The sequence below is a fragment of the Cyrtonyx montezumae genome, unplaced genomic scaffold (genome assembly GCF_038088225.1).
Source record: "Cyrtonyx montezumae isolate F1298 unplaced genomic scaffold, pur_monq_1.0 scaffold_22, whole genome shotgun sequence".
Classification (NCBI taxonomy): Eukaryota; Metazoa; Chordata; class Aves; order Galliformes; family Odontophoridae; genus Cyrtonyx; species Cyrtonyx montezumae.
Window position 1 is genome coordinate 193,743 of NW_027071959.1, and position 10,845 is coordinate 204,587.

The 10,845-nt window shown below is 48.4% G+C and overlaps 1 protein-coding gene across 1 annotated transcript; it reads right to left on the reverse strand.

Moving 5' to 3' along the window:
• Nucleotides 1–945: 945 nt before the first annotated feature.
• LOC136049800 (olfactory receptor 14C36-like) lies at nt 946–3,613 on the reverse strand. The gene is made up of 2 exons (XM_065738294.1): nt 3,032–3,613; nt 946–1,143 (listed from the first exon to the last, which is right to left on the reverse strand). The coding sequence occupies exons 1-2, from the start codon at nt 3,611–3,613 to the stop codon at nt 946–948; spliced, it is 780 nt and encodes a 259-aa protein (XP_065594366.1).
• Nucleotides 3,614–10,845: the final 7,232 nt, after the last annotated feature.

A 10,845-nucleotide genomic window follows, 5' to 3' on the forward strand; every position in this document is an offset into this window, starting at 1 on the left:
GTACAATTTATATTTAATCTATCACTAAAAATAGAAAAAAAATAGCGCACAGCAACCTAAATAATATCTAATAATTCTAATTCTTAAGGCAACATTGGTACCACAGAAAAATCACCCATTTTTGTTATACCATGACCAGTGTTGTTACTCATATACCATCCAGTGGATAATCCAGATGTTTTTCATCATTCACTATGGCATGCAGAAGTTATTTACAATACAACAATTGAAAAAACAATAAGTAAAAACACGGAATACCAGTTACTGTGAGGGCTGGATGCTATTTCTTTTTTTTTTTCTTTCTTTTTTTTTTTTTTGCAAGCTAATGTTTGTTTATTAAGCAATAACTCAAAACATATATACACAGGAAGACAATATGTGCTAAGATCTGGTTGGTTCACAGTATACGATCGTGCACCTGCTATGTTTGTTCCAGTTGTTTCATCTAGTCGCGACTGTGGCCAAAGCACGCATCTTCCTCTTGCTGGTAAATGCCTTTCTGCTGTTCTACACAGTTTCTGTTCTGTTTGTGTGCTACTTTTCAAACAACTGCTAACGTTATGGCAAGGACTGCTTACACTTCTTTTCAAAGATCCCCTACACAAAAGTGTCTGGAAGCTGCGACAGACAACCTCAGAGATAGCCACCTCCTTTCTGAGCATCAGCTGGGGGCCAGATGTAAAGGGGAGTATTCAGGGCCATCCTAAGCGAAACCAGAGCAACCCAAGAAAAAGTTTCAGGATGAGCATAATTGGGTACACTTGGCCTCAGGCTGCAAGCGTGCACTGCTGGCTCATGTTAAGGGTTGCATCTACCAGGACCCCTAAGATCTTCCCTGCAGAGCTGCTCTCAAGGAGTTCTCCTGGTCTGTACTCATATCAGAGACTGTACCCACACAAGTGCAAAACCTTGCACATGATCTTGTTGAATGATGTTTCCTTGGGCTCACTTTTCAAGCCTGTCTAGCTCCCTCTGGATGGCATCTCTTAATTCTGTTGTTAAAACTGCACCACTCAGCTTGTTGTCATCAGCATACTTGGACAGGGTGCACTCTATCTCATCATCCATGCCACTGATAAAGACATTGAAGAGCTCTGGTCCCAAGGATGACCCCCGGGGACACCCCTTGTGATTGGCCTCTAGCTGCTGGAAACCATTTACCTGAGAGCCCTTTCTCACAGCCCTTTGGCTGCGACCTTCCAACCAATTTATCATCCAATGAAGTGTCCTCCCTTCAAATCCATCTCTCATATCTCTTCATAGAGATAAGGAAGTGATGTGGGACCATGCCAGAGGCCTTTCAGAAGTACAGGTGAATCTCAGAACTAAGGTTGTGTTACAGTAAAACACATCTTTTTATAGCACATACAATTAAATTGTTCATTAAATTGTTTCTTTGCCTTGCAGTACCTGCAGCTGGCACCTGGTAGATAAGAGTGTTTCTGTAACTTAGCAACCTTCACTTAGGAATCCAGAGCACTGTGACTGACAGTGTCTGCAGTTCAGCAGATGTCCAAAGCATTGAGAGGTGAATCGTTCCCAGCTCTACAGTGACACAACAGTGTGGGTCGGACAGTAAGAACAGCAATAACTAACTTGTACACAGGGCTAATTTAGGAAGTTATTATTGTTCCATGTTAAAGAAAAGGTCAGGATGTGAGACAACAAAACTGAAATACAAACATAGCAAATCACTTCCATTTCAGCCATTAATACACAACATTTGTTATCATTAGGCTCTAAGCAAGGAAAAAATAAGGTGCTTTTTGTCTCTACCTGAGAGCTGTTTAATTTATTTCCCCCCTGTCCTGTTGAGGAGGGGCAGTGAGAGAGCAGCAGAGCCAGGCAAGGTGAGCACAGCACATCTGGGGTTGCTGAGTTCCGGGGTGATTTTGGGGCCCCAGCCTTTCAGCACAGTGTCTCCGTGTCCATTCCCCTCTGCAGGACAGCCCGGCTCCACCACCCCTCAGGCAGCCCCTGGGAGCTCTGTGCAGGCACCGCATGGGGCAGCATGCATGCAGGGCTACGGAGGTGTGCCCTCAGCACAGCCCCTGACTCCTCACATCCTCCTTCCTACAGCACCTACTTCCTCCCTTTTATTTCATTTTCCTCCTCAACACAGTGCCCTCTGCATGACCTGCTAGCTCTTTTCTCCCCAGTATGGCAAATTCCCATTGCTTGTTATAACGTAACGAGCAACTTTCTAATTTGGTGCACTATAAGTCAAAACAATTTATATGCAACCCAAGAAAAAGTTTCAGGATAAGCACAATTGGATTCCTTTTGATGAACTAATCTATTGGTCCGTAGGCTAAAACGTGCATCCCTTTTGCTAATCCAGCCTGTATCACCTCCACAGTGCCTGCTGGCATCTCATTTCTCTATAGATACAGAGATAAGAACAGAGGCTGTGTGAGAGTCAGCACTGACCCAGAATTCGTATGGGCTCCAGGAGATAGAGAGCAGCGTGATGCCTCAGTAGAAGCAGACAGAATCCAAACGCATGTTTAGGAATAATAACCAATAATATTTATTACACGCTCACACATATAAATGAACAGCAAAAAAAAATGTATCAATTAATAGAAATAAATAAGCATTTTAAAGGTGAAAAGGCATAATATGAGCCTGCTACAGAAACAACAGTGAGTCATTTGTAGAGAAAGATGAGAAGTTAATCCCTCCTGAAATGTGTCCTTGCCATCATTTTCCCCACTGCATCCTTGAGTTCGTGGTTCCTCATGCTGTAGATGAGGGGGTTCAGTGTTGGAGGCACTACTGAGTACAAAAATGACACCACCAGGTTCAGGGATGGGGAGAACAGGGAAGGGGGATTCAGGTAGGCAAAGAAGTCCGTGCCCACAAACAGGGAAACCACGGCCAGGTGAGGGAGGCACATGGAGAAGGCTTTTTGCCGGCCTTGCTCAGAGGGCATCCTCAGCACAGCCCTGAAAATGTGCACGTAGGACAGCACTATGAATACAAAGCACCCAAATATGACAAGAACACTTACCACAATAAATCCAGTTTCCCTGAGGTAGTCTGATTGCGAGCATGAGAGCTTGAGGATCTGTGGAATTTCACAAAAAAACTGGTCCACGGCATTGCCCTGGCACAGTGGTATAGAAAATGTATTGGCAGTGTGCAGCAGGGAAAAGAAAAACCCAGTGCCCCAGGCAGCTGCAGCCATGGTGGCACAAGCTCTGCTGCCCAGGAGGGTCCCGTAGTGCAGGGGCTTGCAGATGGCAACAAAGCGGTCATAGGCCATGACTGTGAGAAGGGAATACTCTGCTGAAAACAAAAACAAAAAGAAAAAGACCTGTGCAGCACATCCTGCGTAGGAGATGGCCCTGGTGTCCCAGAGGGCATTGGCCATGGCTTTGGGGAGAGTGGTGGAGATGCAGCCCAGGTCGAGGAGGGCGAGGTTGAGGAGGAAGAAGTACATGGGTGTGTGCAGGCGCTGGTCGCAGGCTACGGCTGTGCTGATGAGGCCGTTGCCCAGGAGGGCAGCCAGGTAGATGCCCAGGAAGAGCCAGAAGTGCAGGAGCTGCAGCTGCCGCGTGTCTGCCAATGCCAGCAGGAGGAACTCGCTGATGGAGCTGCTGTTGGGCATCTGCTCTGCTGTTCCTGGGCGTGGAGTTGCTGTTAGGAGTGCAGAAGATAATGACAAATCAAGACCATCCTCAGAGACAATCAGTTTCCACATCCCATACCATTACCCCATCTGCACTCAGAGCTCTCATTCCAAACTCTGTGCAATTAGGTTTGGAGAGGGAAGGCTGAAAGCATCTTAGGAGACTGTTCACAGAACGGCAGATTGAGAAAGGAGCAATGCAGGATTCTCAGAGATGTGTTGCTATTTCCCAGCTCCTTTCAGATTCCTGCCTCCAACCCTTTCCCCTTCCCTAAGAACAGCAAATGGAAAATCCCTGCCTTGTCTCTCCTCTTGCAAAGCACCCTTGGAAACATTCTGGGGTGCAGTGGAGCTGTGATGCCCCGCCCCAGACAGCAGCTGTGGCAGCAGAAGTCCCCTGCCCTGCCCACACGTCTCCCCACAGCACCCTGGGCAGCTCCCCGGGCAGGCTGAGTGCTGAGCCTGGCAGGCGGCAGAGTCCCTGCCCCGGCACAGCCCCTGGGGCACAGCAGGGACCCTGCTCTGCACGACAGCCCTGGGCACCCGGCTGCACCCCCAGCAGCACAGCCTGCAGCCGTCCTGGCACACGCAGCCCTCAGGGCTGTGTTCTGACGTTGCAGCAGGGAAGCCCTCAGATGGAGCAGGTCTTTTTCCATGAGAAAGAAACAACGAGCGATTGCAGCCTGAGCTGCCATGAGATATCCCCGATTTACTGATCCCTCCAGGAAAAGCAGCTGCATTGCCTGAAGCGAGAGACTTACTGTGTTAAAGGCTGTGAGTAATGCTGCTCCAGTGAGCTCACAGCCTGCTCACATCCCACACATCCTGTAAGTTCCCTCTCCTTTCTCTCTTCTCCCCGTCACCTGCAGATCATGCCCCCAGCATTAATACGTGGTGCACAGAAACTGCTCCCGGGCACAGCTGTTTCTCTGCAGCTCTGCCCGCTTGTATGAGCTCCTTGTGTCCCAGGGGACCAGCCCAACTCAGCGGGAGAGGATGTGATTTTCTTCTCCCCATCTCCCTGGAGATGTCCATGAGTCTCCATGGCCAACAGCTTCTGAAAGGCTGCTGGATGATCACAGAATCACACATAATGGAGACGTAGAATGGCTTAGGTTGGAAGGGGCATTAAAGTCACTCACTCCCAACCCCCCTGCCATGCGCAGCCTTGCCAACCCCCAGATCATGTTGTCCAACAACCCATCCAACATGGCCTTGAATGCCTCCATGGATGGGGCATCCACCACCTCCTTGGGCAGTCTGTTCCAGAGCCTCACCACCATCCATGTGTAAAAATTTCAGGAGAGTCACTTGCTCACTTACAGACAATTGCTGATGAACAAGGTGCCTGGGGTGCTCCTAGATGTGGGCAACACTGCCTGCAAGCTGTGGTAGACAACCTCAGAGATAGCCACCTCCTTTCTGAGCATTATCTGGGGGCCAAATGTGAATGGGAGTATTCTTGGCCATCCTAAATGACACCAGAGCTCTGATTTTAGGACACCTGAGAGTATCATTTTTCACCTGTCCCCTTGGAGCATGCCGAGTTATACCGCTGACCGAATGGATGAGCTCAGCGTAAGAGCCAGGTCATTGTCTCTGCTCCATCTGTGCCATATTCTGGAGTTCAAGGCATTACAAAGCTAGGACACACCTATGCTCCTTCAATGATGACACCTGAGTTTGTTCTGGGCTCTCTTTTGAATGGCAGTTCCCTCGGGTCTCCAGCACACCCACAGCCAGCTGGCAAAATGCAGCACAGCACCTTCAGGAAAGCCATGCCCTAGGAGTGTTGGTGCTGGCTGGACAGCTCCAAGCCCCACAATGGCTCTATTGCCCGCGTGCCACCTTCTGAGCACCACTACCATTGTGTAGACACAGGATCCAGCCAGGATACATCCAGTGATGCTTTGGGAATGGAAAGCTTTCTAAAGTGTCTTTACACTAAGGAGAACACCAAAACTATGAACTCCTTGAGCTAGAAATCTTTTTGCATTTGCAGACCTAGGATCTTCTTGGATCACAGAAACATGGCAGGATGGTTCCCACCTGTGAAGCTATGAAAAAGAGGGATAAGGACTCTTCACAGGGGGTGGTCAAGGAAGACAAGGATAGGCTACTGCTCTCTATGTGAGAGCACACTGAGCTCTGCCTGGAGAGGGCAGAGGATCCCACTGTGAACTGATGGAAATGGCTTAAAGAGGAGACCAGCAGTGCATGTTACTGGTTTCCTGATCAGGAAGAACAAGAGGAAGGGGACCTAAAAAGACAAACAGGAGCCTCACATTTTGAGGCCCTTGTCACAGTCAGGGGCTATACTCACTCCAGCATCTTCTGGAGAGACAGCACAGCAGGGCATAAGCCATCCAGAAGATCCCTGGAGAGCACAGCTGACAGCTTCATGACCAAGCTAAGAAGAACTAAAGAGAAGAGGTGCTCTGCTGGATCTCATACTCACCAGCAAGGAGGGTTTGTGAGGAATGTGAAGGTCAAAGGCGTCCTGGGCTGCAGTGGCCATGGCATGGTGGAGCTCAGGTGTCTGTAGAGAGGGCAAAAGAGAAGCTCACAACTTTGGGCTTCAGCAGAACACAGCTTGGCTTCCTCAAATGTCTGTGGGGTACGGGAAGGCAAGGTAAGGCTCTGAGGGGAATAGGATAAAAAAAGGTGTTATCGACCTAAGGACCAGAACTTCCAAGTAGAAAAAGTCCATTCCAAGGAAGAGAAAGCCAAGCAGCAATGTCAGAAGTCCTGCAGGAATGGGGAAGATCGCCCTGATCAAACCCAAACAGAGCAATGCAGAGATTTTTCCCAGTGTTCTTGCTGAGATTAGTTTAGCAAAGCTAGAGTTCCACTGCAATTGAACGTGTCCAGGCATATCAAAGGGAGGTAGAGCTTAAAGAAATGTGTAGGCAAGAAAAGGAAGGCTAGGGAGACTGTGGGCCCACCGTAGAACGGAGCAAGGAACCTGGTGAGACAGGACATGGAAAAATCACTGATACTCATTTCCTTCCTGATCTCACTGTTTATCAGTTGGATTGGGCCTCTTGGTAGCCTAAATGTCAGAGACAGTTGGGAAATGCTGATGCAAGAAGAGGTGAACTCCTAAGGAAACAGGATCCAGAGTTGGAAGAGACTGACAGAAATCACAGAATCCTTGAATGGCTTGGGTTGGAAGGGGGGAAAGCAATACCCAGAGTAGTGCCTTCCCATTTCAGATGCTCGAGACAAGAAAGATGTCAGCAAGCTGAACGGGGCTTGGGAAGGCTCAAACAAGAGGACTGGGTTTGAACACTTCACGTGTGAGGAGAGGCTGAGGGACCTGGGCCTGTCCAGCCTGGAGAAGGGAAGGCTGAATGGAATCTCACTGCAGCCTGCCAGAACCTGGAGGACGTGATGGAGAGCACAAAGCCAGGCCCTTCCCCATGGTGCGTGTTGAGAGATAAAAGAGAGGTTTGGCCTGTGCTTCAGAAAAGCACCTTTTTCACACCCAGCTGATACAAGAATTGGTGCATGTCATCCAATGAGGCTCTGCAGTCTCTGCCCATGGAGGCTTGCAAAATTCATCAGGTTCATGGTGTGTCCCTCTTTCTGACAGGTTGGGCTGCAGACATCCCCCAGGTTCTCTTCCAGCCTGGCTTATCTTGGGACCCTATGGATGACTGCTGATGGGAAGAGAGCAGATGTTTACAGGGCATGAAGCATCCTGTGCTGTGTGTGACCATCTAAAACAAGATCTGAGGAAATGAAAAGAGTACACAGTGTGACTCAGTCAGTGCAAACCCTGAGGGCTGCCACTGGCAGTTCTGGGCAGGATGTTTTGGGGGCACCAGGCTCTGTGCAAGGCACAAATGGATCTTCTTTCCTTTTTGAAAGATGCTAATGTCAGTAACACTGCAAAAAAAAGAATAAAAAAAAAAAAGACCACAAGTCAGGGCATGTTTTCAGCAGGTCGTCTGGACACATGCTCTTCCCACTGCTCTCCAGATTTCCCCCATCCCTTGCTCGGTCTTCACTCAGATACCTCCCAATTCCCTGGCTGCTTCGTGACCATCAGGGAGTTTGGAACTTGCTCCATCCATCTGTCCAAAGTCAAATGAACTCTTCTGACAACTCCTTAACTGTATTTATATCTATCCCTTCCTATCTCTGTCTAACTCATTTCTTATACAAATGTTCCCTGTGAAAGACAAGCTTTATGAGATGCAGCTTGGACATGGCATGCAGTTGAAGACTGTTTTACTGTTCATTCAATTGCATCGTGTTCCTTTCTGTTTGTTCACAAAAAAAAAAAAAAAATCTTTCTTTGTCCATGTGCAGCTGGTTCTCTAAGGAAAGCAAGATGGAGTCCGTGCAAAGGAGGTTTAACACTGAGAGGGTGACTTCAGAGGAAAAGGCATGCATTCCCTATGGGGCCAATGTGAGTAGAAATGGGGTGGGAAAGTTGAGGAGGATGTTTGTCTGCACAGTATCAGAACATTCGGGGACATCCTGGATCAACATCCATTGCTGAGTGCCGCTCCAAATTCTTTTTGAAGCCAGACTGTAATTAAATAAACAATTTGGCCTATTAGATGTTCATGAGCCTCTTCATCTTTAGACTGTCTCCAGACACTTCTCCAACTTGCTGTACAAGTTCTGAACACTTGAAGAAGATGACAGGAAGGCACAGGGCACACGAGGGCTCTTTAGACTGTAATGGGCCCCAGGGGAAATTAGCTGCTGAGTCCATCAACATCCAGTGCAGAGAGAAGTTAGCAGAAAGAGCTCAAGAAGTTAAAGTCAGAAGTAGCAGTGACTTCGGAGTAATAATAGGCCCCACGGAGGGCCATTATCAACACAGCCTCGCCAGGGACTTGTTGGAGCAGATCATTGGAAGTCATGGTTACAGGCTGACAAAGGGACTGTGATGGTGGCTGTGATGCTGAGAAAACCCTTTGTTGTCTCACGAAGCAGAAAGGCCGAGCCCTGATCCCCAGAGCATTGGAAGGGAGATCCTGTCCCTCATGTTGGCTCAGGGACCTTCCTGTGGCATAGGGATGGAGGTTTGTGTGATATCAAGTGAAAGACAAGCGGACATCAGCTCTCTGTGTGGGGTGCAAGATGTTGTGAGGCCCAGTTCCCACATGGGCAATGTGTCTCATCACAGGATTTGGATGTGAGAAGGGCCCAGTCTGAACAAGCAGTAGTCAACCACAATGAACCTTTGAACTTCATATCTCTCGGGCCCGAGGTGGAGGCACCACAGCCTCACTGGGAGAGTTTGGCTCTGGGGATGCCATGTTTGATGCTAACTCATGTGCAGAGCTCCTTTCCTGCAGATCAGCCCCCAGTCTGTATTGATGTGTCATCACTCCTTATCTCTCCTTCACAGCACTGTGACTCTGGCATCTCTGTGCTGTAACTCCAACATCAACACACTCCTGCCTGCTGTGACAGCCCAGTGACTCTGGCATCACTGTAATACAGACCACTGCAACAACTCAGTAATTCTGACATCACTGATGTCCATACCACCAAGACTGTTGTCACATGGCTCTTGTCACTGAGCTCCTGTGCACTGTGACAGCACAGTGACTCCAACATCACCGTGCTCATATCCACTATCACAGAATCCTAGAATATCCTGCAATAGAAAGGACCCACAAGGATCATTGAGTCCAAGTTCTGGCTCTGTGTGACCATCCAAAATAACAGACCATATGACTGAGGGTGTTGTCTTGCTTCTTGAACTCCAGCAATTTTGGTGCTGTAACCACTTCCCTAGGAGGCCTCTTCCAGTGCCCTCCTTTGAACACTCTCCAATAGTTCTATGTCCTTTATGCTTTGCATTGCCCAGAAGTGCAACCAATGCTCCAGGTGAGGCCACAGCACCGCAGAGCAGAGCAGGGCAACTGCTTCCCTTACCTGTCTAGTACTGCTGTCCTCATTGCTCCTCAAAGGAAGGTTGGCCTTCCTGGCTGAGTGGGCACACTGCTGACTCACGTTCAATTTGCTGTTGATCAAGACTCCCAAATCCCTGTCAGCAGAACCACTCTCCAGTGTCCCATACCCAGGTGCAGAATCAGGCACTTGTTCTTGTTTCACTTCAAGTGGTTGGTGATTGGCCAGCTCTCTAAGTCATCCACATCTCTCTGCAAGGCCTATGCACCTTCAGTGGAGTCAACAGCTCCACCCGATCCAAAATCATCAGCAAATTTCCTGAAAAACTCTTCTAGTTCTTCATGTAAGCCGGTGATGAAAACATCAAAGTGAAGTGGCTCTAAAACACAGCCCTGGGAATCCCTGTTAGTGACCACTTGCCAAGCTGATGGAACCCCATTTACAATAGCCCACTGGGTTATTTTACTGACCCTTCAGCCAAACGCTCACATATCACAGTGCATTTCTATCTCTCCATATGCCAGACCATTTTTCTAGAAGGATAATGTGGGAAACAAATGCTCTACTGAAATCCTAACATATAACATCAACTGGCTTCCCTTGATCAACTACATGGGTGACCATGTCACCAAAGGACATGAAGTTAAACAGGATCTTCCCCTCGTGAACCAGAGTTGGCTGTGACCATAAACAACTGTTTTTCAATAACTCCCTACATCACTTTAACCATAATTTTACCTGGCACTGAAGTGACACTGACAGGTCCTTAATTGTTGTGGTCTTCTTTCTTGCTCTTCTTTAAAACTGGAACAACCTTTTTTGCCACCTTCCTGTCAACTGGGAACAGACATATCCTTAGGCTTCTTCTGATGCCTTTAAAATGAGAGCCCAGAGCAAACTCAAGTGTCATCACAGAAAGAATGGAGATGTGTCATAGCTTTGTAATGCCTTCAACTCCCCAGTATGCCACAGATGGAGCAGAGAGGAAGATCCGGCTCTTCTTTTGTGAGCTCATCCATTTGGTCAGTGGAATAACACTACATGCTCCATGGGGATGGGTGCAAAAGGCACAGGGTTCTGGTGGCATTTAGGATGGCCAAGCATACCTCCTTCTGGCTCCAACTGATGCTCAGGAAGGAGGTGTCAATATCAGCTGAATCAGCACTGCCTCAGCTGAATCACTGGGCTGTATAAGGGAAGCCAACCCCTCCCTGTCCTGATCTGTCCCCTTTGTCATACATGCCACGAGCAGAGGTTTCCAGATTGGACATCTGCTATTCTCATGTGCAAACGTGTCCAACCATGCTCCTGGAATCTAGTGGACATGTGGT

Coding starts and splice junctions, on each gene's coding strand:
- LOC136049800 (XM_065738294.1), bottom strand. CDS start 3,613: ATGCCCAACAGCAGCTCCATCAGCGAGTTCCTCCTGCTGGCATTGGCA. Junction 1,144..3,031: donor CGCAATCAGACTACCTCAGG/GAAACTGGATTT, acceptor GGTTTCCAGCAG/CTAGAGGCCAATCACAAGGG.